Source organism: Ambystoma mexicanum, chromosome 6p (genome assembly GCF_040938575.1).
Source record: "Ambystoma mexicanum isolate Mex_15411 chromosome 6p, UKY_AmexF1_1, whole genome shotgun sequence".
Taxonomy (NCBI): Eukaryota; Metazoa; Chordata; class Amphibia; order Caudata; family Ambystomatidae; genus Ambystoma; species Ambystoma mexicanum.
Genome location: NC_090935.1, coordinates 882,414,270 through 882,441,361, shown reverse-complemented (window position 1 = coordinate 882,441,361; position 27,092 = coordinate 882,414,270). Strand labels below are relative to the sequence as shown.

Genomic DNA, 27,092 nt, shown 5'->3' with positions numbered 1-27,092 from the left:
ACTTTGGAGGCTATCTAAATCACGCCCGAAGAGCAGCACACGCTTCGCATTATTCTGCATCCAGCAGCGTAACGCTCACTGTGTCTGCAAGCCTGCATCCAGTCTTCTGCCACGCCCGCCTCGAGTCTGCAGCTCCTAGAAAAAGGGAGGAACATAAGGAGAAGAGGTTAGAATAAGAGCAAAACCTTTGATCCTTACCTGAATTCCGGATCCACCGCGCCTTCGAGCTGGAAGAAAGAAGCATTTTACGTGCGCCGCCTCGCCTGCTGCAGCGCCGCGCTGAACTCACCGGCCTTCGCAGCATCCTCACGATCCACCGCATCCTTATGCACGTTTCCGCAGCACTCTGGCACCTAAGGGGAACACAAGAACTACAAAGGTGAGCCAAGGGAATAAACAGAGGCAATAGTAACTACCCCCATAGACTTACCTGATTACCGCCAGGGGTACTATTCCTCTTCACGGGTCGGCACAGTCTCCATTGCATCCTCGCCGTACCCCGACCCCCTAAGAGGAACAAAAGGACAACAAGGTGAGACGAAGGGACAAACAAGAGGAACTCTTCTCACCACAATAGACTTACCTAATTTTACCGCCAGAGGCATTATTCCCCAAACTTCATATTTTCTCTCCACACCTGAATAAGGGAGCAAGCCACAGGTTACATTCTGGCCTTATTTTATTGAACTGTGTAGGATAAGCCAAATCCTTACCTGAACTTCATCAGCTACCACGAGGAACTCTTCGCTGGGGTCAAGCTGCAAACTGCAAGGAATCGGACAAGAGTGAAAGTCAGTCATGTGAACTCTTACGAACTACATCCTTTTCTGAGTCAATGTGGTTCTGGAACTCACCAATTCCTTTGAGCCAGTGAAGCAACTGGTTATCAACACGCCCCTGCGCTCAATGCAGGATGGAGAGCTCATCTTTTCAAACCATCAGGTGAGACTATAAGAGGGGACATCAAAGGTGATCTGTGAGGAGAACAGCGGGGGTGGGGGGATTTACGCTCAACTCCACAGGTGGTTAATTCCCTTTCTCCATTTGCAGAAGAATATTCCTACGGGCCAAGCAAACGAAGCTAGGTGTGCCATTCCAGTCCATCATCTCGGCCCTATGCGTCACATTGGTGGAGACCGCAGCTGTCCAGTTCAGATCGACGCCTCTGTGAGAGCCAGGTGAGCGTAACAGTATTCTACACTGTGCATGGTCACACTAGCCACATTGGCACAGTAGCGATCCTGTTTATTCATGCATTGCTTGACATACACATGGAGGTCAGGTCGTGCGTCTCACATGTGGTCATTGATATGCGTTAATGGTCAGATGTGTGCCAGTGATGTGTCATGTTGGGGTTGGGAGGTTCAGGTCAGGTGTCCTTAGCTCTGCGTGCATTCTCTAATCACATACATTCCCACCCAGGTGGGGTAAGCACCCCCCCATTCCCACCCAGGTGGGGTATGCATCCCCCCTTCCCACCGAGGTGGGTATGCATCCCCCCATTCGTACCCAGGTGGGATTCCCTGTTATGCTCACCTGACTCCCACGGAGGTGCTGGCCTGGTTCGCGCTGCTGTGACTTCTTCTAAAGTGATGCGCAGGGTTCGGAAGACGGACTGGACCGGGCCCCCAAATCTGGCTTGCCTGGCTCGCAGAAGTATCCTTCTGTAGGCGAAAATAGGGGATTAACTGTCTGCGGGGTAATGCAATCGCCCTCCCACTTTCCCCTCTCACCCTCCTCGAAACCCTTCTGTGATTTCTCGTAGCGTCTCACCTTAGGGTCTGGAAGGACGAGCTCTCCATCCTGCTTCTGATGCAGGGGCGCGTTGGTATCCAGTTACTTCACTGGATTTTCGGATTGGTGAGAACCAAACTTGCTTGGCTTCCAGGTACGTTTTTTGATAAGAGGTTCCCCTTGTGTCCATGCATTAATGTACTAATGCTAGTGTCTTTTTCCCCATAGGGGCCGGGGTACGGAATGCCGGGGAACAGGCACCGACCCGAGATGAGAGGTGAAATCCTTGTAGAAATCAGGTAAGTCTTTAATGAGCGTTTTTTGGTAATGTCTTTTCATTCGCTCATTAACGCTGATGTCTCTTTTTCCCCTTAGGGGCCGGGGTCCGGAAATGCCAGGATGCGGCGCGGACCCGAAATGAAGAGGGAATGAATCAACTGGTAAGTCTTAACATGGATATTTAGCTTTCCTTATTCCCTTCTCTCTCTCACCTTTTGTTCTGGTCTTTTTCTCCCTAGGCGCTGGGGCGTGACTGCGAATCCGGATGATCGCTGCTGAACATGGAGGCGCCCTGTAAAGGTGAGTGGAATGCGGCGCTGCAGCGATCGACGCGATGACCTTTTAAATTAAAGTCTTCCTTTTCAGGATTGTCGGCGAGATGTCTCCGGGATGCGGATTTAGCAGGTAAGGACTTTTCCTTCTTCTGTTCTCTTCTTCTCTTCCTTTGCAGGTGATCGAGGATGCTGGCAGGCGTGGCAGAAGTCAGGATGCAGGAGCAGACACGGTGAGCGTCCAGCTGCTAGATGCAGAACAACGTGAAGCACGTGTGGCTGTTCGGGTGGGGTTTAAATAGCCTTGGAAGAAGTTCCAGGTATGTATCCTTCCGGCAATCAGGTATGTATCCTTCCCCGACCATGCCTGGATGGTAAATTAGTCCCACAGGTAAAGTAGTTCCTTTCAGGCCTCAAGGAGGCCGGGATCCTGCAGCATGGTCTGCATCAGGTAAGTGCACCCAAGCACTCCCATAATGAGCCTGGTGCCTATGGCGCCAGGACTGATGTATTTTATGAGCCTGGCGCCATAGGCGCCAGGACACTGTCCAAAGGGCCCCTATATGGGGTTGCTGGGTCCTTCCTTGGGGACTGGATGTCCGCTTTCGGGGACGCAGGGCTTGAACTGGCTCCCCGGGAGCGGGCATCATGACAGCACTCCCCCCCAAGGCCCCTCCCAAGGTTGTTCCCTCCGGGGGTTTTGGTTTGTCTGAGAAGAGTCGGTGGAATTTCCTGACTAATCGAGGTGCATGCACATGGTCGCTGGGTTCCCACGACCTCTCCTGAGGTCCGTACCCCTTCCAATCAATTAGGTAGAACAGTTTTGACCTAAACATTTTTGAGTCTAAAATGTTCTTCACTTCGAATTCGGGCTCCCCATCTATTAGAATAGGTTCTGGAGGTTTGAGTAGTCGGGTTCCGGGTACCACTGGTTTCAGAAGTGACACATGAAAAACAGGGTGAATTCGCATACTAGCTGGTAAATCAAGTTTAACAGCCACTGGGTTAATTATTGCCGTAATAGAATAAGGTCCCTGATATTTTGGGTTAAAAGTTCGAGGCCCTTTGAGTGGTAAATGTCTGGTAGCTAACCACACTTGATCCCCAATCTGATACGGAGGTGCTTCACTCCGATGTAGATCAGCATTCTCCTTGTATTTTCTCTTGGCTTGTTGTAAATGTGTAGTTGCCTCTTTGAAGGCTTGGGTAATTGTAGAATGCAGATGCTCTACTGCAGGCATTCCGAGGTTCTGAGGAGAGTCAAGGTTTGAGGTTCGAGGGTGATGCCCAAACAAAGTATAAAAAGGACTGTGGCCAGTTCCAGAGTGTACCGAATTATTATATGCGTATTCGGCTATCCAAAGAATGTCTTTCCAGTTGCTTTCAGATTGCTGTAACATACACCGTAAGTTCTGTTCAAGGGTCTGATTTGTCCTCTCGGTCTGACCATCGGTCTGGGGGTGGTGACTGGTCGATAATCTTACGTCGATCTGCGCCATTTGACAACATTTGCGCCAGAAGTGGGAAATGAATTGGCTTCCCCGGTCAGAGATTAGTATAGATGGGAATCCATGTAGCCAAACAATATTTTCGAGGAATTCTTTGGCTAGGACAGAAGCTGAAGGTAAACCTTTCAAAGGGATAAAGTGGGCCATTTTGGAAAACAAATCCACAATTACCAGAATAGTATTGTACCCGGAACAAGGAGGCAGGTCTGTAATAAAATCCATTGATAGGGTGTGCCAGGGTGCTGGTGGTATGTCTAGAGGTTGAAGGAGACCGGCTGGTCTTTTCTTTTGACTTTTATTTTGGGCGCAAACACCACAGGACATCACAAAAGATTTAACATCTTTTCGCCAAGAGGGCCACCAAAATTGTCGTTTCACCTTTTCCTCTGTCTTGGCAATACCAGGGTGTCCCTCTATTAATGTATCATGATAACCGGAAATAACTAGTTCGTGTAATTCCTTATGTGGCAGGAATAAGCGTCCTTGGAAATAAGGTAAACCATTATCTATGGTAAAGTCTGATCCCTTTTGTATCCATTCCTGTAAGGTTGTAGGGTCCAGGAGTTGTTTCAGTCTGGCTTGAATGTCTTCGAGCGTCTGTAACGAAGTCATGCCTAGAATCCTCTGTTCGGGAATTATTGGTACTGGTTCAGAGTTTGTATCAGATTCTCCCATTCCAATTCAGGATAAGGCGTCTGCTTTGCCATTCTTGCAGCCAGGTCGATAGGTAATCACGAAATCAAATTCAGCGAAAAACAAAACCCATCGGAGCTGCCGTGATGACTGAGCCTTGGCGGTTTTCAAATACTGTAAATTCCGGTGATCAGTGATCACTGTGATGGTATGTCGAGCGCCAAGCAGATAATGCCGCCAGGCTTTAAAAGCGGACTTAATGGCTAACAGTTCTTTGTCCGTGATTGCATAATTAACCTCGGGTGCCGGGAATTTTCTGGACCAAAATGCTACGGGATGCAGTTGGTTGGTTTCGGGATCTCTTTGGGACAGGACAGCTCCCATGGCTAGGCTGGATGCATCAGTCGCGACGACATAAGGGAGATCTGGACGCGGGTGTTTCAATATAGGTGCGGAGCTAAACTTAGCTTTTAAATCCTGAAAGGCCTGCTCGGCTTCTTCAGACCATTCAAAACGTTTATTTTTCCTCAAGAGTGCAGTAATGGGATGTACCACGCGTGAAAATTCCGGGATAAACCTGCGATAGAAATTGGCAAAGCCGAGCATGCTTTGAACCCCTTTTACAGAGCTAGGTGATGGCCATTTGAGGATGGCATCCACTTTTCTTGAGTCCATTCGGACTCCTTTAGGTGTCAGGATGAAACCTAGAAACTCGACTTCTGTGGTATGGAAAACACATTTCTCCAATTTAGCAAATAGTTTGTGTTGGTGCAGTTTTTCAAGTACTGCCCTGACGTGTTTTCTGTGATCAGATTCCAAAGAGGAGTACACCAGAATGTCATCGATATATACGATAACACAAACATCGATGAGTTCCCGAAGGACATCATTCATGAAGTATTGGAAGGCAGCCGGCGCGTTACACAATCCGAAAGGCATCACCTAGTACTCGAATAATCCGTATGTAGTACGGAAGGCAGTTTTCCATTCGTCGCCTTCTTTAACTCGTACCAGATGATAAGCCCCCCGGAGATCTAACTTGGTCTATATGCAAGCGTCGTTAACCTGGTCAAGGAGTTCAGGGATCAGAGGCAGAGGATAACGGTTTTTAACCGTTATCTGGTTCAATGCGCGGTAATCGATACAAGTTCTAAGGTCGCCTTCTTTTTTGGGCACGAAGAACAAAGCCGAGGATGCCGGGGACTTTGACGGGCGAATAAAACCATTAGCTAGGTATTGATCCAAATATTGTCTCAAATGCAGATTCTCAGGTTCGGTAAGGGCATAAATCCTGCTACAAGGGGGTTGTGCACCGGGCACCAGATCGATTTGGCAATCGTACGATCTGTGAGGAGGTAACGTGTTGGCCTGTTCCTTTTGGAAGACGTCCTGAAAGTCTTGGTATTCCGGAGGTAGTTGCATGGAGGCAGAGGTTACAGATGCTAGATTAATCTTCAGGTTTTCTGGGTAGCAGGTTTGTGTACAATCCGGGAAGGTTATTCTCTTAGCTCGCCAATCAATTCGAGGATTATGTGTCTCTAACCAAGGGATTCCAAGAATAACCTGAAACTGTGGAGCCTTGATTACATCAAACACAACACCCTCCCGATGGCCGTCGGGACCAATAAGAGTCACCTCAGTAGTGGAATGTGTTACCGGTCCAGAGGCAATTTCAGTTCCATCGACTGTGGTGATGACATCTTTGCTGGTTTTAGGACGGAGAGGGAGGTTAATTCTAGAGACCAATTCACGATCCACATAGTTTCCAATAGCCCCACTATCGATGTATGCCTTTATTGCATGCAACCGCTTAGGCTGTTCTGGATCTACGAGAACCATTGCACAATGAAATGCGAGGTCTGAGAGTTAGTTTTCAAGCTCGGCAAGCGGACCCCTACACTTGTCGGGCGGAGTCGTTTCCCAAAACAGAGTCTTCATGGTTTTTATCAGCGGCTCCTACCGCCTTTCGGGGCGGTTTTGCCGGGCAATCTCGTAGAAAGTCTCCAGAATTCCCACAATAAAGACATAATTTTAACTGCCGCCTCCTTTCACGTTCCTTTTGAGTTAAGGGTCCTTTAACCCCTCCAATTTGCATAGGCTCAGAGACATCAACTCCCTTGGGATTAGCATGGGTCTTGACCAACACCCAGGTCTCAAACCTGGACCGATCTGCTTTTCTGTTTTGAAGTCTGTGATCCAATTGGACCACTAAGTCAATATACTCTGTGCATTCTTGGGGCGGATTTACAACTTGGGCCAAGACATCTTTAAGTTCTCCGCGAAGGCCTCGATAAAACAACGTGACTCTTTTATCCTCTGGCCATCCCGTTTCCACAATTAGTCTATTAAAGGTTGCAATATAGGATAGGAGGTCCTGATTGCCCTGTCGCAGGGATAGAAGTTCGTCATCCAGAGCCTCCCCCTGAGAGTGTCGAGCAAATAACCTTTCCATGCTTGCTTGAAACCTTTGAAAATCACGGAGAATCGGGTCATCTTGAGTAACCAGTGGAACTGACCAATCGGCAGCGCAGCCGCTGAGATATGACTGTTCAAAGGCTACCTTGGTCTGATCATTAGGGAAGGCCCCAGGTCTGCATAGGAAGTGCAAACAACACTGATTCATGAATATGGCAAATCGTTTGGGGTCCCCAGCAAAGCGTTCGGGTGGGGCCAGCAGCATGTTTCCAGGTAGATTCATCTGCACAGGGTTACTGGAAACCACAGGAGCGGGGTTCCCTCCGGAACCGGGTAGAGGAGTTTGCCCAGCTTGACCTTGCAAAAGCTGTCTGGCCAGGTCATCAGTTCTTTCCTTTGATATTATTAATTCCCTCCTGAGGGCATTAGTCTCTTGACGAGCGGCATGTACTTCGGCCCGTAATTCCTCCAGTAATTGGGCCAACTGATCAGTCTCAGAACTTTCCATAGCGCCTGGGTGGGAATTTGTAGGAGGGCTTTGCGTTCTGTTACGCTCACCTGACTCCCACGGAGGCGCTGGCCTGGTTCGCGCTGCTGTGACCTCTTCTAAGGTGATGCGCAGGGTTCGGAAGACGGACTGGACCGGGCCCCCAAATCTGGCTTGCCTGGCTCGCAAAGTATCCTTCTGTAGGCGAAAATAGGGGATTAACTGTCTGCGGGGTAATGCACTTTCCCCTCTCACCCTCCTCGAAACCCTTCTGTGATTTGTAGCGTCTCACCTTAGGGTCTGGAAGGACGAGCTCTCCATCCTGCTTCTGATGCAGGGGCGCGTTGGTATCCAGTTACTTCACTGGATTTTCGGATTGGTGAGAACCAAACTTGCTTGGCTTCCAGGTACGTTTTTTGATAAGAGGTTCCCCTTGTGTCCATGCATTAATGTACTAATGCTAGTGTCTTTTTCCCCACAGGGGCCGGGGTACGGAATGCCGGGGAAAAGGCACCGACCCGAGATGAGAGGTGAAATCCTTGTAGAAATCAGGTAAGCCTTTAATGAGCGTTTTTTGGTAATGTCTTTTCATTCGCTCATTAACGCTGATGTCTCTTTTTCCCCTTAGGGGCCGGGGTCCGGAAATGCCAGGATGCGGCGCGGACCCGAAATGAAGAGGGAATGAATCAACAGGTAAGTCTTAACATGGAGATTTAGCTTTCCTTATTCCCTTCTCTCTCTCACCTTTTGTTCTGGTCTTTTTCTCCCTAGGCGCTGGGGCGTGACTGCGAATCCGGATGATCACTGCTGAACATGGAGGCGCCCTGTAAAGGTGAGTGGAATGCGGCGCTGCAGCGATCGACGCGATGAGCTTTTAAATTAAAGTCTTCCTTTTCAGGATTGTCGGCGAGATGTCGCCGGGATGCGGATTTAGCAGGTAAGGACTTTTCCTTCTTCTGTTCTCTTCTTCTCTTCCTTTGCAGGTGATCCAGGATGCTGGCAGGCGTGGCAGAAGTCAGGATGCAGGAGCAGACACGGTGAGCGTCCAGCTGCTAGATGCAGAACAACGCGAAGCACGTGTGGCTGTTCGGGTGGGGTTTAAATAGCCTTGGAAGAAGTTCCAGATATGTATCCTTCCTCCAATCAGGTATGTATCCTTCCCCGACCATGCCCGGATGGTAAATTAGTCCCACAGGTAAAGTAGTTCCTTTCAGGCCTCAAGGAGGCCGGGATCCTGCAGCATGGTCTGCATCAGGTAAGTGCACCCAAGCACTCCCATAATGAGCCTGGCGCCTATGGCGCCAGGACTGATGTCTTTTATGAGCCTGGCGCCATAGGCGCCAGGCCAGTGTCCAAAGGGCCCCTATATGGGGTTGCTGGGTCCTTCCTTGGGGACTGGATGTCCGCTTTCGGGGACGCAGGGCTTGAACCGGCTCCCCGGGTGCGGGCATCATGACATTCCCACCCGGGTGGGATATGCATCGCAACACATCCCTACCCCAATGCACTGCCATGGCCCAGTCAGGCTACTCACCAAGCAGCCAGGCACGTGGTCCAGCATGTCGCTCCATGTGATGGGGTAGCGTGGAGTTACGCAGCACCATCGCATCATGTGTTGATCCGGGAAATCTCGTGCAGCAATGTGTGATGATCTTGCTGGAGTCACATACGATCTGCACATTGATGGATTGGTATTGCTTGCTCTACGGCATGGGGGACTACCAATTCTACATGGGTGCAGTCCAGGGCACCAACACAATTGGGCATGCCTGCCAGTGTATGGAAGCCTAATTTGGTGTCGGCTATCTCCTGGGCAGTCCGTGGTAGGTATATGTGGGTGCTAGTGTGCTTCAGGAGGGCATCCAGCACTTGGTTCAGCATGCGTGAAAATAGTGGTTGCGAAATGCAATGCAGCTGGCCCACTGTGTGCTGGTAGGTGCCTGTGGCCAGGAAGTGGAGTACAGACACCACCTTTAGTAGCGGGCGGATGGCAGTGCGTATTTCTATGAGGCTGGCAATGTCGTTGCCTATCATGTCCACTATGGTGGTGATGATGTCCCGGTCCAACCGGTACAGGGTGTGGATCTGCTCAGGGGTTAGATTGAATGGACTGGGTCTGATGCAAGGGATTGGCAGCTGCCTACGAGACACTACTGGCTGCACTGGTGGTAATTGCTGGGCCAGTCTCACCCTCCTTCTCCTCCTGCGTCTCCTCTGCGCTGCCTGTTGTTGCTGCTGTAGTTTTTGTTGTAGTTGCTGTTGTTGCTGTAGTTGGAGCAGTAGAGGCATGTCCTCCAGCGCCATGATTGCAACAGCTAGTGGTAGCATTTTGGTGTAGGAAGGGGTGTGGGTGTACTCCTTTCAAACTGGGCCAGACTCCATTGAGTCCACCTGTGGTGACTGTGTGCACCTGTGGCAGTTGCCTTGATTGCTGATTGCTGTTTACGGGTGGTCTGCAATGCCTGTATGGCCGCCATCGTGCAGCCCCTAGTTACCGCCTTCGGGATGCCGGTATTTGCATGGCTGCGTGGGTTGTGATGTCCTCCAATTACCGGCATGCCGGTATTTGCTCCCCGAAGGGGCACGTGTACGCGCCCATGCCGGTATGAGGGGGCGGTGCCGGTGTTGGCGGGTCGTAATGACCCAGACCCATTAACGATGCAGCTATTACCATTCCGCCTTCCTTTTTTCATTACCTCCATTACCTCCAGAGTGGTTGAGGAGCATGATTTCAACAAGGCTGGATGTTATTAACAACTAGAAGCGAATAATTTATCTTCTTATTCTGTCTCCTATTTGTAGGCGATACACCAGCACCACTTGTGAGGAGGCACAATTTGTGTTTGGGTTGGTGTTGCCTTCACTTGTTTTTTTTAAAAAAAAACTCTGGTGTGTGGGGTTACACAATCCCTGGGTCATTAAAGATTTTACAACCCAGTGGATGTGCACACACACAACCACCACACTACCGAGTGGTATCTTGGTTATTGGTCTCTTCCAACACAGACACATAGTGGAAGAGAGTGGTTGAGGAGCATGATTTCAACAAGGCTGGATGTTATTAACAACAACTAGAAGTGAATAGTTTATCTTCTTATTCTGTCTCCTATTTGTAGGCGATACACCAGCAGCACACAGGGACAGATTTGGATAGGAGGAAGGGATATTTAGAAATTTAACTCTATCCCTTTTCTGTCCTCTCTCACAGCTTTGTTCCTTTTTCTGCAAATGGTAAATACCAACAGCAGACTTCTGTTGTCCTCTTCAAAAATAATTCTGCCCTCAACCACAGTAGTTTTTATCCATGTGTATTAGTTGTCTGCCATGGGTATCTCTTCAACAGCCACGTGGGACAATAGCTAGAAAGCTGCCTTTGATCATCCTGTAGGAAGGGCAACACCATACTACCAGGGCACAGGAACCCTCCCCATGAGGTCCCCTAGGAATTGTTGCTTCAAAGGCAACACTGAATTAACAAAGACACTCTCACAATAGGGTGCTGATGATTGGAGTCCTTTTGAAATCAGCAAACATGGGTAACTGGGCAAAGTTAGAGTGCTTAGTGTAGAGTGATAGGCTTAGAGAGGGATTCCACCATCTTGGTTTCCTCTAGAATTCTATTAAACTTCCTGACTACCCCATTTCCTGCAGACAAAGCACTCAGGGTATGATGTCAGAAGACCAGAGACATTTATTGAGTTGGACACCTTGCAGCAGGTTTGCTTTGGAGCAATCCCTTGTGGCATGTGCCTTTATAAGTAGAGAAAACCCATCCTCGGCTGAATCATCTTTGGACTCCCAAAGAAGAAAAGTGATTCACTGGCTCTCTGTTGGGAACACAGCCTTTTCCAAAGTCCTTTAGCATAGAGATAAAGATTGAAGGCATCCACGGCATAGGGAACTTCTGCTCCCTAACCATCTCCAGGAAACAACAGGGTGACACAGCTCGGGACTAGGGCCTATCTGTTGTCTGTGCATTAGCACTAGGATCCTGCTCAATGAGGTGAAGGACCCCTTTTAAGTGTCAGACAGTTTCTTGGACTGGAAGTGTAGAACTAAGGACTGAGCTTGCCCCACAGACATTGGACTCCGTTCCTAGCAACCACAGAACTGTGGCCGCGACCTCTGTCCCTCCCTCCATCTCTGAACCACCTCAATGCCGGTTTGGACACCTTTGACACCATTCGAGTTTCTGTATGTGAACTGCCGGAGCCATCTTCAACCTCAACGTATGACCGCATCCACGTCTCTGAATTTCAACCTATGTGAGCCTGAAGCGCTACTGCCAGTGCATCTGAGACCCGCAGAGTCTTATAGCATACTCAACTCAACTCCCTGCCTCATCTCCAACTTCAGTGAGCTTTTAGCAGTTGCCGCTACAGTACCCCGAGGCCATGTAGCCAATCCCACTCACTGCTGAAGGTCAGTCTCTGCTTCTCTGTACCCGAGGCTGTAGAGTCTTCCAGCGCAGCTGGCCTCACATAACCTGCCGTCCCCAGTATCTACGACCTGCAAGCTGTCACTGCTGTAAACAGCACTGCACCATTGGACCTGCGCCACTACTCCCCAAAACGATGCCAGCCATTGCTGAAAGCTTCTAGGCTCCTGGTTTGACACAGAAAAGCCTAGCTCAGTGCTGTTGAACCAGAAAAACAAGAACATATAGGGCCTCATTATGACCCTGGCGGTAGACGTGCCCTTATTAAGGGCACTGCTGCTGCCAGTAATTACATTTTACTGGGTCTAATCGTCATCCACTGGCGACAGATCGCTGCCACTGGAAGTGGCACTTTTCAGCCGCTCACCCTTACTCCTTAGGTTGACAAGGCAACCAGCCGTGGCTGGCCTGGGGGTTATTGGGAGAGTTGAGGTCAGAGAAGACCATTGTTTTTCAGCCTGTCAACCTATCATATCAGCCTGCCAAGCCCTTACAGAAGGGGTAAAACCTTATGAAAATCAGGTGTGGTTCTCGTGCCTGAAAAACAATGTTCTGCACGGTGCCTATTGCTTTGTCACCCTGAGTGCTGCAGGTATGCCTAGACATGGGTCCCCATCCTGCTGGGCCTCGAGACCCAAACTAAACCTCACTAATCACACCCAATGGGGCCAAAACATGTCTGGGTCTTTTGGTCCACTGTGCCCTAACATGCAAGCAGGCTCAGGAGCATCGTTGCAGGCACCAGGTTATTCTTACCTAGGTGCACAGGAAGGTCTTCTTTTATATTGACCAATGCTATTTCAGTCGGATCTATGTGAAATAATTGCATGTTTGAATGCGAAGCCCAAAATGTTGCATCTTTTTTCTTTATCCCCATTTCAGCACATATATATGCAGGAGGAGACTCCCCGCAGCTTCCCCATGATGCCCCACATTTATGATCAACCTAACGCATCCCCCACATATATATGCAGTGAAATGCAGCTTTAATAATTCGATATTTTGGGCTTTGCAGTGATTGTTTGTGCAGTAACGGGTGATACCTATCAATCCATGGTCCTGGTCGAAAACCAGATGGTTGGCCATGAAGCGGGTCTTCGGGTGAAAGAACCTCCTGCTCAGAAATGGCAGGTTAGAGAGGGGCCGAAATGACACGCTTTTTGTGAGTGACAGCCAAGAAGGAAAACATGCCATTGGTTGGGTGTTTGGCCTAACATCATGCCCCTTACGAAAGAGAGTAGCCTAGAGTCTATAATGACGAAATGGTTAATTCGCGAATTACGAAACTTGACACTAATCTTTGAGTTTAGTTCTTTTAAACAGCCCCAATTTGTAGCATATTTTTTGTAACGAAGCTCTACTTTTTGAAAGCAGAATATAGTTTCATTTAAATGGTAAGGGGGGCCATGGGGGGAACGCGACGCGTTTTCCCCCTGTGGTTCTTTTGGCGCTGCACAGGCCAGCGAGATGGCCTGCGCTGATTTGGGCCTGTTAGGGGTTTGTGAGGGGAGGTGTTGGTAGAGTAGTTAGGGGCGGGTAGGTAGTCAGTTTATATATAAAAAAAAACCAAATAATAATAATAAATTGTTTAGTGAGGTTACCGTAAATAAGGTACTTCTTCTTACCTTCATTTTTTGGAGCCGTCGGGTCTTTCGCGGGCGTTTAGCTCTGTGTGTGTGGTTTTATTTATTTTTTTGGTCCTTTGGGCTGGGCATATTTTAGTATCTGGGGTTCGGCCCCTTTCTTTCGTGCTTTGGGTAATTTTTGGGGGCGTGTGGCGGGAGTGTAGCATCGGGCATTCGTGGGATCTCTATCTTGGTTAGGAAGTTTGTCATCCTCCCTTGTCCCTGGTGTATTATTTTGCGCATTTTAGGGAGCCGGAGGGACTCTGCAGGCCAGTTCCTCTCCCCAGCCTGTGCGCACTTCTCCAGAAGTTCATTTGCAATTGCTGCTACGATGTGCTTGTGCGCGGTAGCAGCCAGTGGACAGGGGGAGGCAGTGCAGATCCCTTAAAGGGACCGCACCACATTTCTGTGTCTGGGGCCATTGCTGTGTTTTCTTCCACAGCCCAGCCAGGGAGCAGCGTTTTTCCTTGCGCTTGGTACCTGGTGTAAGGAGTTAATTAGCTCTTTATTTTAGGGCTATATTATTTGGTGTGCCCCCCCCCTTTTTTCTTGTTCAGTTCTGGTCAGTGGAAAGTTCCCTCGGGTAGGTGCTGGCTCGGGAGTCTTAGTGCAGCTAGGTTCTATTTTTGGGGCATATTTTAGTGCGCTGTCAGATTAGCGGGTGCACCATGTTGGGTCAGGGAGCCAGTAAGAAAGGTTTGGTTGATGCCAGAGCTCTGAGGGAGGCCCTAGAAATTATTAGCAGGGCATCTAAGGCACAATTAGAAGGGGCGGTGGTTGAGGTCAGAGGAGAGGGGGAGGTAGGTGGGGAAAGGCCGCAGCGTAGAGCAGCGGCAGATGGGGCTCTCGCAGCAGTGGTGGCTTGCACTCCTGTGGCTGGTAGAGGGGAGGTATGGGAGTCCAGGGGCAGGAAGATGAGGAGGGAGATTGATAGGAGAGCATCCAGGGGTGAAATGCATTTGGGTGGGGAGTTAGATAGGGAGGTGATTAATAATGACCAGGGGGAGGTAGGGGATGTTAGGAATGTCCAAAAAGGGGTAGGTCAAGGGGGCAAAGACGGTGGGGTTGATTGGGCGCAAATTAGGGTGACAGGCCAGAGGGAAAAGGGGGTAAATACCTTCGGAAGAGTGCAGGTGGGAGAAGGAGAGAGAGGTCCCTATCAATTAGTGAGGTGAGAGAGGGGTGCGGAATGGCACCCCCGGCTAGGAGGATTTCAGGCGGAGGGTGCTGCGCAGCCACCGCTGTTCCACAGGATGAATATGGAGAGGGTTTAAAAACGGCCCCGCCTCGGTCGGTGAAAGGACATTCTAGAGGGCGCAGCATGGCCCCTAGCGATGAGGACCACAGGGTGGAGGAGAGCACACCTCGCCCGAGAGAAGAGGACCAGGAAGGGGTTTCTGTGGCCCCGCCGAGAAGACGCCAAAGGAGTGGTGGGGCGGACGCCCTGGGCTCACAAGAAGAGGATCTACTCAACCCGAGCATGAGCTTGCATCAGCAATGGTATTTCAGGGGTGATGAAGTTGGGATGGAGGAATATGGGGAGCAGTGGGTAGATGAAGGTTATAGGGCGGTAAGGAGGAGGGGGAACGAGAGAAGAGGTTTTAGGTGGGATTGTGAAAGACAGGAGCAGGGGGGTTGGAGGGCAGGAGGTTGGGGGAACAATTGGCTGGGTGAGACTGCTGACATGTTTTGTCCCCGCAGTAGGAGCCCAGTAAGAAAAGAGATGAGGAGAATTGGAGTGGAGGCCAGACCGCAGATGGGCGATGGCAGGTTGGAGAGAGGTGAGCGGGAAAGGGACTGGTCAAATGCATAGCAGAGGGGGGACACGAGAACGGGGGCAAGAGATGAAGGGTTTGGTTTGCAAGAGGTAACGAGAGAGATTGGTGTACAGGCTATTGGAGCCTTGGTGGGTGAAAAAGGAAATTGCTCGGTGGAGGTACAAATGGAAAAGGTGGTGGAGCCATTGGCGCTCGAGGTACAGTTTTCAAAAGAAAAAGAAGTTGAAATGAAGGGCAAGGAGAAAAAGCTACCTTACATGGGCATCACGAAACCTTTGGGTGTGCACTTGGTGACAGCGACTAAGGATAAGATTCAGGCAGGGGAATTTGTGGATGTGTTTAAGCTGCTTCATAGGGAAGTGAGAGCAAAGGAGGGTTCTAAGGAAGAAAAGAGAGAGCTGGCCTCCCGCCCAAGGGTCCCAGTGACAATTGAAAATTGGACATCAGCATTTATTATTTACACCAGTGTCTATTGTGAGAAATTTCCGGAGCGATGCGTGGCCCTGTTAAAATATATGGATGTGATTAGGAAAGCATTTACAAGTTGTGGGGGTTTTGCATGGGTGCGTTGACGAAGAATTCAGAGCAAGAATGGCTGAGGATAGTCAGGCTGTCTGGGGGAAATAGACATGGATTTATGGCTGCAGTGGATGGCACCAACGAGGCCTGCCCCAACATTGCAAACAGCAAGTGGCCTGCCTGTGCCATTCCTGCCCTTTCTTGATCACCCCGCCCATGAAGGGGCAGGGGGAGGAGGCAGAGGGCAGCCCTCAGCAGCATGTTGGGCATTTAATAAGGACGGCTGCACAAGGAACTTATGTAGGTTCAGACATGAATGTAACAAATGTGCAGGGAAGCACCCTCTCACTCAGTGTTTCCAACAAGGAGACAGGGGGAGGGGGAGAGGATCCGGCAGAGGGGTTGTGGAGAAAGGCTTTTGCTCCAATTAAATTGGAGGTGCTGGAGAAGTGGTTGGAATTTTATCCAGACAGGGAAGGGGCTCAGATTTTGAGTGAGGGCTTTTGTCATGGTTTCAGGGTGGGTTATCAGGGGCCAAGGGTGCGTCGGTGGGCGGAAAATTTGAAGTCAGCCAAAGAAAATGTGGAGGTGGTGAGACAAAAATTGGGCAAGGAAATAGGGACATGGAGGATAGTAGGGCCATTTGATGATCTGCCGGGTGATTTAGTTGTATCCCCGCTGGGTGTTGTGCCTAAGAAAGCCCGGGGGAATTCAGATTGATACACCATTTGTCATGGCCCGAGGGCATGTCTGTTAATGATTTCATTGCCCCTGAGGAATGCGGGGTTGTATATGCAAGTGTGGACCAGGCGGTGGATTTGGTGAGGAAAGCGGGGTTCAGGGCCTTTATGGCCAAGTGTGACATTAAGGCGGCTTTCAGGTTGTTGCCGGTGCACCCGGAGGATTTTTTGGCTGTTGGGTTTGCAATTTGAGGACCGAATATACATCGACAAAGCTTTGCCAATGGGGTGCGCAATTTCTTGCGCCTTGTTTGAGCGTTTCAGTTCCTTCTTGCAGTGGGTTTTTTCATACAGTTCCGGTTGGGAAAGTGTTCTGCATTACCTGGATGATTTCCTGTTTATTAGGGGGGCCGAAGGAGAGAGGGAGTGCAAGGAGATGCTAAAGTTATTTCAGGATTTGATGGGGGAGTTGGGGGTGCCTCTAGCAGAAGACAAAACAGAAGTTTTTTGGAGAGCTTTAACGGAGTGTCCATGTGGTTGCAGGGAGATCCGGTGTCATGGGAGGTGCAGACTTTCTCGGGTGCAGCAGGGGCAGGAGGTTTCGGAGTGTTCTGGGGAGGGAAGTGGTGAGCGGAGAAGTGGCCATCGCTTTGGTTGAAGGAAGGAAGGAGCATAGCATTCCTTGAATTTTTCCCTTTGTTGGTTGTATTGGAGTTGTGGGGGAAGGAGTTGCAAACCAAGAAAGAGAATTTCAACATTGACAACGAATGCGTGGTTCATGCAGTCAGTGAGGGATCAGAGGGTGGCGAGACTAATGCGTTGCATGGAATTGAATGTGGTGTTTAAGGCAACACATGTGCCAGGGAAAGATAATGGCATCGCTGATGCATTATCTCGTTTTCAATGGCAGAGATTCCGTGGATTGGCTCCAGATGTGGATCAGGAGGGCAGCGGATTCCGGAGGAGCTGTGGAAAATAGGAAGCTGAGAGCGCTTGCATTGGTGGAGGGTTCGCTTGCTTCGGCATCTACAGAGGCATACAGGAGAGCTTGGGAGGATTTTTTAGGAGGGGGAGCTTGTAGTTGGAAGGGCAGGGGGGATGCAGAAGAACGGAGAGGGGATGATGTCACTAACTTCCTCTTGAGGTGCATGGATAGGGGCTGGTCTAGGGCAACTATAACGGGGAAATTGGCAGGAATTGTTTTTTATGGGAAGTAGTTTTGGGGTTTTCAGCCGAGCGGTGGAGAAATGCCAAACAGGATGTTGGAAGGATGGGCAAGGGAAAGTAAGAGGGAAAAGGATAAGAGGAGACCGGTATCGGCGGAATTGCTAACAAAGTTGTGTCAGGCTGTAGGGGCGGTTTGCTGGTCGGCCTGGGAAGGAGAGTTGTTTGCGACTTGCTTTACTTGGATTTTTTTTTGGGGCCTTTAGGGTTTCTGAGCTGGTGGGGGGAAAAGGTGGGGTAGGGGGACTGCGATGGGAAGATGATCAATTTACCGAGTTAGGTTTGGACATCAAGATCAAGAGGTCTAAGACAGATCAAAAGGGAAAAGGTTCCTGGGTTTTGCTGGGTCAGGGGAGCAAGGATTTATGCCCGGTTCATACAGGTTTGGTGTGGAAGGAGTGTTGTGTGGGGAGGACTGGTTTGGTTTTTCAGCATGAGGATGGGGCGCCAGTATCAGCGGCGCAAGTTCTGGGGGTACTGCGCAAGGTTCTGGTTGTGGTAGGAGAAAAGGCGGAGGAGTTTGGAACACATTGCTTTAGGATGGGGGCAGCATCTGAAGGTAGTAGGCTGGGCTTATCAGAGGATAAGGTGAAAAGTTTGGGGTGTTGGAAGTCAGGGAGATACAAAGGGTATGTCAGGGACTTGGGCAAACGGGACGTATGAAATAAGTTTTCAGAGGATCTCAGGAGAGTTGCATGTAGGAGGATGGTGGTGATTTTGTAAGTGATTTTTGTAATTTCTCTTTCAGATGCTGCTTGGAGGCCGTGGGAGATGGAGCAGATCTGGATTGTGGGGCACTCAATTGTTAAGTGGGCAGGGAAAGAAGCAGATAAAAGGGTTTTTGGCAGGCAATTGGGTTGCAGCTATAAAGAGGTATTGGTAAAATGGTCTGGTTTAGGGGGGCTTCGCTGGGATCAGCTACTGCCTATGTTGGCACGATTGAGGGAACGCCATGGGGCTCCAGAGAGGGTGATCATTCATGCGGGGGAAAATGACCTGGTAAGAGATACAGGTGTGGCTCTCCTTAAGAAAATGAAAAGGGATTTGTTATGGGTCCGAGAAATGTAGCCTCAAACGTGTAGTTTGGACTAAGTTGTTGCCACAGAGAGTTTGGAGGGGAGCGAGAAATGAGGGAGCGATAGAGTGGGCTAGGAAGGGGGTAAACAGAGAGATGGTAAAGTTTTGTGCCTCGGCGGCGGTACAGGTTTTGGACCACAAAGAAATAGTTTATGAAGGCTTCATGATATTTAGAGAGGATGGTGTCTATTTGTCCGTTTTTGGAAATACTCATTATTTGTCGGAATTTACCTGGTTGGTGAGAGATATGGTAAAGAGTTGGAAGTAGAAAGGAATGGTGATGGGGGTGGGGCAGAAAGAACACCTCGTTGGAGGGTTTTTCTGTTGCCGGGGGGATGGCCCCTTTAGATGTGGAGGGAGGGAAGCACAATGGGGGAATGGCGCGGGAAAGTAAGGGAGTGGTGCTGTTTGCACAAGCGGGCTACCCCAGGGAGAAAACGGGACACCTTGAGAAGTGGTAAGAAGACGGTAGGGACCAAGGGATAGTTAGGGAGGAAGCGGATTTATTTAATTATTTAATTGTTTGGGGAAAATGAAAGTGTTGAATTATTGTTTGTTTAAAATAGTTTGTTAGTTTGTAAGGCCAGGGAGCAAGGTAAGCGGTTATTTGTAAGCTTTGGCCTGTAACATTAAAGTGATCTTTTCCACTATAATTGAGTCTGGGTTTTTGTGCAGTAAGCCAAAAGGGGGGCGCCGGGGTTATTTTGGCGCTGCACATGCCAGCGAGATGGCTTGCACGCAGCGTGCGCCCCTGGGGGTATTTAAGGGGCAAGGAAGGTTCGGGAAGCAGGCGACGGTTGGGACTTGGTCCCCTTTTTGGTTTATGTCAGGTATCTGGTTTTATTTTCCTGGGGGGGTGCTTTAATTTCGTTTCTGCTGGTTTATTCCTTCTTTTCAAAATTTTCATGGGGTTTTAAGTCTGTCTAAGGTCTGTATTTTTCGGTAGTTTTGTGTGACAGGTTGGGGCACTAGTTGGGAAATTTGTGATGTATAATATCTGTTGCTGATGTGGCAGGTTAGACTGGCTGCAGGCCATAAGAAGGGGGAATTGGTATAGAGGGGAGTTTTTTATGGGTATGGGAACTTGTTTGGTTGCCGGGGGCATGGCCCCTTTAGATGTGGGGGGAGGGAAGCACAATGGGGGAATAGCGCGGGAAAGGATGGGGGTGGTGCTGTTTGCACAAGCGGGCTACCCCGGGGGAACAGGTATTGAACCTGAAGGGGAATGGCCCCGGGGAGAAAACGGGACACCTTGAGAAGTGGTAAGGAGATGGTAGGGACCAATGGATAGTTAGGGAGGAAGGGGATTTAGTTAATTATTGAATTGTTTGGGAAAATGAAAGTGTTGAATTATTAATTGTTTGTTTAAAATAGTTTGTTAGTTTGTAAGGCCACGGAGCCAGGTAAGCGGTTATTTGTAAGCTTTGGCCTGTCACATTAATGCAACCTTTTCCACTATAATTGAGTCTGGGTTTTTGTGCAGTAAGCCAAAAATGTACATTTCAGTTTCAAGAGAAACAAGAGTCCACAGTCGTATGGACATGGCAGCCTTGTAAGTAACCATGTGACATCTGCAGTAGGTTTTATACTATTAATTATCTGCAATCATAGGGGTAGGGTCACCAGACGTCCCGGTATTGCCAGGACTGTCCCGAAATTTGGAGCTCTTTCCCCCTTCGTCAAGATTATGTTTCCATTGGAAACTGCAGTGGCCCCGGTTTTTGGTAGTAGGTCTTCATAGCTTGCAGGCACAACTCATACAGAAGAAATGCTCCATTGTACAACTTAAGATAGTGTTAGTTTGTGATAATTAAAATTTGGTTTTATTTGAATAGAAACACTTCTCCTCCAACCGCTACTGAAGCCTCGGGTGCCTCAAAGCCACTTTCAAGAGTTAGTCCTACTTTTATGTTAGTTGCCCTGTCCCGTTTTTAACTTTTTCTAATCTGGTCATTCTAGATAGGGGCAAAATATCATTAAGGTTATATAGCCACCGAAACAAATGTCAGAGAAGAACGTCAAGAAACCCACAAGCAGATAACTGGAGAGCTGTTGGTCTCCTTCCAGGCATGGCGAACATTCTACGCCGAGACGTCTCTGCAGAGGAAGGAGACTGCTGCCTGTGTGCTGCAGCAGGCAGGGTGTGCCTGCCAGCAGAGGCGTTGCTAGGGAGGGGCTTAGGGGGCTATAGCCCCAGGTCTTTTGGTTGTAGCCCCGGATAGAAGCTCAGGGATTACCACCAAAAAGGCTAGCTAGCCCCCAGTACCGACGGTCCCAAAATTAGTGTAGCCCCGGATCTTTTCCAGACCTAGAAAAACCCCTGCCTGCCAGGCCACTCGAGCTTCTAAGGGTAGTAGCAACGTCTGAGCGTATCCACAAGGAGGTTTCACACGTGTAACTTCTCATCTGCTACCTGCAAAACCTCGGCATGAACAAGAAAGGCCGACATCCCTTTTAATTCTCTTAAACAGAAAAATGTATTTGGTTTATTAACTGGGGTTTGTGGTAACATATTATTACAAAACGTGAAATATTGAAAGGAAATAAAGTCATGATGTACAGTGATTGACATGCAGAGCAAAACCCAAACCTCGAGCAGAGGAGAGCATCTAGTGCAGTTGGAGCTTTCGTGCACAGCTGAAACAGAGAATGGGTTAAAAGGAAACATGCAACGAGCAGGGATGACTTTGGCATAATATACGTCTGCCCTACATTTGCCCTATGGAATCCTGCTATGCAAAAGGAAATGAACCTAGGCGCGTGATTTCCCAGTGCAAGCTTAGGATGGCTATGACACAGAGGAAGATGGCGAGGTCCCTGTAACTGTAAGCTTTGACATAGACCAGACTGGCGTGCAGCAGTCCTGCAGAATGCCTCCTCCGCCAACCGGAAATCGACCCCGTGGTTGCAGGCTCTACCCTCCTCAGCAGGTGTCACTGTAAATGCAGTCTTTCAAAAAGCCGAGCGTAAACACGACCTGTATTCACAGGAATGTAAACTCCGATTTGCACGCTGACTATGTTCTGCTTTCTATTGTTCTACACACGGACATGAAAGAGAGTTTTTGGTTGTTATTAAAATACTGTATATAAACTCTCAGTACGGTAGGGCTTTCGCAGCACAGACTAGAGAAACGAACTACTTCCAAGACACCAATACCCAAATCTTACCAGCACTGAGTGGAATGTTTTTGCATATACATTGTTATACTATATTCTTGTAAACAATTCTTTTTTAAAATATATATGGGCAGAAAGCAAATTATTACATATTGAACGCATACGAGCCTTGAAATAACATACTAATCAGAAAGGATCATCAGTTGAAAGAAAATAACTAAGTGGCAGGTTCAGGAATCCTTTTGACAAAATCAATGAAACCAAAAAAAATACTATTCACGTCAAACATGTTCTACTGTTCAGACACCAAGCGAATGCATATCAAATACATGTATGAAGACATATTGGTTCAATCTCATAGTTCACTTCTTGGTACATCGCTTAGAAATAACGCTGTACCCTGTGCATGCCTTCGATGGCGAGTGTACTATTTTGATGAGCAGTCTCATGCATTGAGCGTAGGGTCACCAGGGTGTGGCGCGTGTTTGTTCCGCCGCAAGGAAGTCCCAACAGAGGCCTTGCGTAGAAATCGTTCTCACGCAGCCACCCACATCTGTGGCGTATACAGGAAATGTAAGACCCAATCCCTAATCCATAGGCAGCGAGATCTAGGAGCCCTCCTTTTGTGCTTCTTGGGTGGATTCCTGAGTGTGCCCCTCTTCTATTTCGTTGTCCTGAATTGGCGATGGGTTCCGGCTGGCCTTATTGCTGTCGTGGCTGCTGTGGCTTCCCGCACTCCCTAGGCGAGTTGACGCGACCACTGCTTTCACTGCAGCCTGCAGGAGACACGAAGAAGTACAATATTTAGCTATGAATATGAAGATCTTACCAATTGTTCTAATGAATGAATGAATGAATACATCTCAGCGCTAAAATGCATGCTTATTCCTGACTGGTTCTGTACTTGTTAATTAGGGCTGCACCGAATAGCATATTTAGTATTCGGCCAAATATCGAATAGTTTATCAACTATTTGGCCGAAGCCGAATATGAAGCCGAATAGTTACTTTATTTAATAAATCATTTTCCAAACTTCAAAAAACACACTTATTTAAAAAAACAAACAAATAAAGCACCATTTTAAATGCATTCTATACTTTTATTTCTCTTCATTGCAACTAATGTAGCATCTTTATTTAAAGTATACAAGTCAGAGATAAAGCAGATTTAACCAAAATGAAGGAACCAAATGTACTGAAGATTGTTGAATATTCAGTGCCAGTTAAAGTAGGAGGCTTCTCAAATGCCAAAGGATTGACTTTGTGAATCAGATGCATTGCATTCTCTATCCAGTTGCAAAGTCAATGTGGTCGAGTTTTGAAACTTCTTTGCAGCTCAAATAGAAATGTACAAAATGGTTCATGTTGGCTCATGCAGGACAAAAGTCAAGTGGAAATCTGAAATGCGTGAACTCCATCTTACCACTATTCACCCCACCCAAACAAATGCTGCTCACTTTTCACTTATCCTAGCCACTCTTTCTCACCAATACACAAACATATGCAACTTATAATTTCCTGATAAAATATCAGATAATGTTAAGCTCAGGACTCAAGTCCTTAAAAAAAGAAAAGTGGGGACTATGACATACGCAATGGGAAGTGACATGACAGGAACTGAAAGTATCTATGCACATTTATTTCCGTTTGTTTTTTCCAACTGTAAAAAGTGAAAAAGTGCACATTGCATATAAACATTCGCCAAAAGAAAAGATGTCCCTGTATTGTTGCAGGTTAAGTATAAAAGATGAACACTTTTTTTCTCTAAGAATCCGTAACAAAACATGCCCTAAAGTACAGTTTCCAATATAGGATATTTTTCAGCTGTGTGATAGCAATTTGTCTGGTCTAATTCTATTCAGTTTTGCAAACTGAAGTCTATATTTGCCTTTCTGAGTTGATATTGCATTGTATTCAAATGAGAATGTCAAAGTATTCGGCAAGAGCCGAATAGCAAGAAGCTATTCGGCCGGAGCCGAATAGCTTTTTTTCAGCCAGAATTCGACCGAATACTTACTCAAAGCTGAAGTTCGGTACACCCCTATTGTTAATTAGTTTGGGCTGAAATGTGCGGAAGGCAATTTTGTATGGGCACATTATAAATAGCGATACATTGCAGATTGGTGTAAGGATACATTGCAATTCAGTTTATTTTCCATCCCAATGCACATGCATCCATGTTTAGGGTGAGCATCCTATCTTTCTAGCGTTGGTTTTGGGACCTATACCTCAAAAAAGCTACAGAGAAGAGAGAGAAAAGAAGGAATGTAAAGACGCAGTCCTCCATCTTGACAGTTTTCATTAGAGTACTTCTCTTTCAGCACAGCCCTTCTTCCTTATTGCCCTTCTTCATAGCCCATTTCCTTCATCACAGTCCTTCTTCTTCTCAGTCCTTTCGCCAGAGTCCTTCTAATTCATCTGAGTCATTCCTTCTCATTCATCACAGTCCTCCTTCATGATAGAGATTCTCCATCATCACATTCTCTTCAACGATGTCACAGTCTTTAATAACAATCCTTCTCCTTCATCAAAGCCCCTCTTCATCACAGTCCTTCTTCATCATAGTCCATTGTGAAATGTCCTTTTTTCTCCTTTATCACATTCCTACTTCATTATATTTCTTCTTCTTCATCATAAACCTCATTTGCCACAGTTCTTTTCCTTCATCACAGTACTTCTCTTTGCTGCTTTCCTTCTCCTTTGTCAGTCCTTACGTACAGGCATTCTCTTTTGTCACAGTTCTTGTCCTTTCTCAGTCCTTCTCCTACATCACAGTCCTTCTACATCACAGTCCTTCTACTTCACTTGTCCATCATCACAGCCCTTCTTCACCAATCCTTCATCACACCCATTCTCCATCATAGTCATGGTCCTTCTTCATAGTCCTTTTCTTTGATCACGGTCCTTTATTCTCACAGCCCTTCCATACATTCCTTCTTTGTCACAGTCCTTCATCATCAGCAACCTGTCTTTTTTGTCAAATTCATACATTATAGTCCTTCTACTTTGTCATAGACCATCATAACAGTCCTACTCTTTCCTTGCATTCCTTCATTACAGAATGTCTAATTTGTCACATGTCTCATTTGTCACAGCCTTTGTTCTTTGTTAGTTATCCCCTTCATCACATTCCTCCTTCATGACAGCCCTCCTTCCTGACCGTACTCCTTCATAACAGTTCCCCCTCGTCAAAGTCCTTCTACTTTGTACTGTTCTTCATCAAATACCTTGAACTTCATAGCAGTCCATTTCTCTCTCCATAGCCCTTCTTCTTCATCACAGTCCTTCTGTGTCCCAATACCTCGCCTTCATCAGAGTGCTACTTTATTGTTAGACATTCTCCTGTATACAGTCCTTCTTTGTCACAGTTCTTCATCACAGTACTCCTTTGTCATAGTCCTTCTTAAGAGTCATTGCCATTTGTCCCAGTACTTCACCCTAATCTGTTTTTTATCCCAGTCATTTATCATGGTTCCTCTCCTTTTTTACAGTAGTTTTCTTTCATCAGTCCTTCTTCACAGTCCTTCTCTTTCACTAGTCTTTCATTACACTCTTTCTCCTTCATAAGTACTTTGACAGAGCCCTTCTCCTAAATCACAGTCCTTCTAGTTCTTCACAATTCTTCTTCATCATAGTCCTTCTCCTTTGTTACAGTCCTTCTTCATCAAAGACATTCCTGTTAATCAGTTCTAAATTACTTCTACCCTTCATAAAATGCCTCTTCATTATAGTCCTTCTCCCTGGAAAGTCTTTCTTCTGTAGAATAGTCGGTCACCTTTGTCACAGCCCATCTCCTTCATCACAGTCCTTTTCCGTTGCCACAGTCCTCCTACATTGCAGTACTTCTCCATCCTCCGTCCTCCTCCTACGCCAGGGTCCTCCTCCTGTGTAAGCACTTCAGTAATCCTTCCCTTTTGTCACAGTCCTCCTTCATTACCATCTTTCTTCCTCGTCTCAATCATTCTACTTCATCAGTCCTTCCTGTTCATCACAGTCCTACATTGTCACAGTCCTTGTCCTTCCTCAGTCCTATATCACAGTCCTTCTCATCATAGTCTTGTCCCTTTCTTCAAAGTCCTTTTCGTTCATCAAAGTGCTTCTGTATCACAGTCCTTCTCCTTCATTAGAGTTTTTCCTTTTTCACTGTCCTTCTCATTGATTACAGACCTTTGTCACAGCCCCCCCCACCGCGGTCATTCTCCTTCATTGCAGTTCTCGTACAGAGTCCTTCCTGCTTCGGCACAGTTATTCTCCCTCATCACAGTTCTTTTCCTTAGACACAGTCCTTCAACACAGTCTCTCTTGCCATAGTCCTTAAACTCTACTATAGTCCTTCGGGTTAGTGACATTCCTTTTCATTCATAGTCGTTTTCCATGACAATCCTCCTTTGTCAGAGCCTTCCTTAGCCACAGTCCTCCATTGTCTCTGTCCATTTTCTTTATCCCAGTGCTTCCTCCTTGTCGTAGCCCTTCATTACAGTATTTCTCCTTTGCCACAGTCATTGACATTCATTAGACCTTCTTCTTCATCAGCCTTTCCTCAAAGTGCATCTCCTTCGTCAGCCCTTTATCACAGTCCTTCTCCGTCATCAGTCCTTTAACAGAGTCCTTTTTCTTAAACACAATTCTTCTCATTCTGACTATTCCTCATTAATTACAGTTCTTTTATTTTGTCCCATTCCTCCTTCATCACAATAGTTCTCATTTGTCAAAATCCATGTCGTTCACAGTTCTTCCTCTTTGTAACATTCCTCTGCCACAGACCTTCCTCTTCATCTGTGTCCTTAGTCAAAGTTCCTCCTTTGGCTTCATTGAACTCCTCCATCATAGAACTTACCCTTCATCACTGTTCTCCTTATTTGTATCCTCCCCTTTGTTATAGTCCTTCTCCTTCATCAGAGTCCAAAAAAGCGCCTATCCTTCATCATCAGCCCTTCATCACAATCCTTCTCCATCACAGTCCACCATCTTCATCAAAGTTCTTTTCTTTCATCATTGTCCATCATCAAAGCCCTTCATCACAATCCTCTTTCATCACCGTTCTTCTCCTTCATCACAGCCCTTCTCCTTCATCACAGCCCATCACAGTACTTAACTTCATCACAGTCCTTCATCCCAGTCTCTCTGGTCATAGTTCTTCTACTTTGTTATAGTCATTCTCCTTCATCATATTCTTTCCCCTTTGTCACAGTCCTTTTCCACCCCAGTACTCCTTCATTACAGTCCTTCTTCAACATAGTCCTCACATCTAATGAGTAATTCTCCCTCATCATAGTCCTTCTCCTTGATCACAGTCCTTCACCAG

The 27,092-nt window shown here is 47.6% G+C and overlaps 1 protein-coding gene across 1 annotated transcript in view; it reads right to left on the bottom strand.

The window, feature by feature from the left end:
* Window positions 1-21,121: 21,121 nt before the first annotated feature.
* The window catches only part of CAMK4 (calcium/calmodulin dependent protein kinase IV), a 1,546,801-nt gene continuing 1,540,830 nt past the window's right edge, over window positions 21,122-27,092 (bottom strand). Inside the window, exon 11 of the mRNA XM_069625488.1 lies at window positions 21,122-22,564. Coding sequence (XP_069481589.1) covers window positions 22,397-22,564 — 168 coding nt within the window. The 3' untranslated portion in view covers window positions 21,122-22,396. The remainder of the gene's footprint in view (window positions 22,565-27,092) is intronic.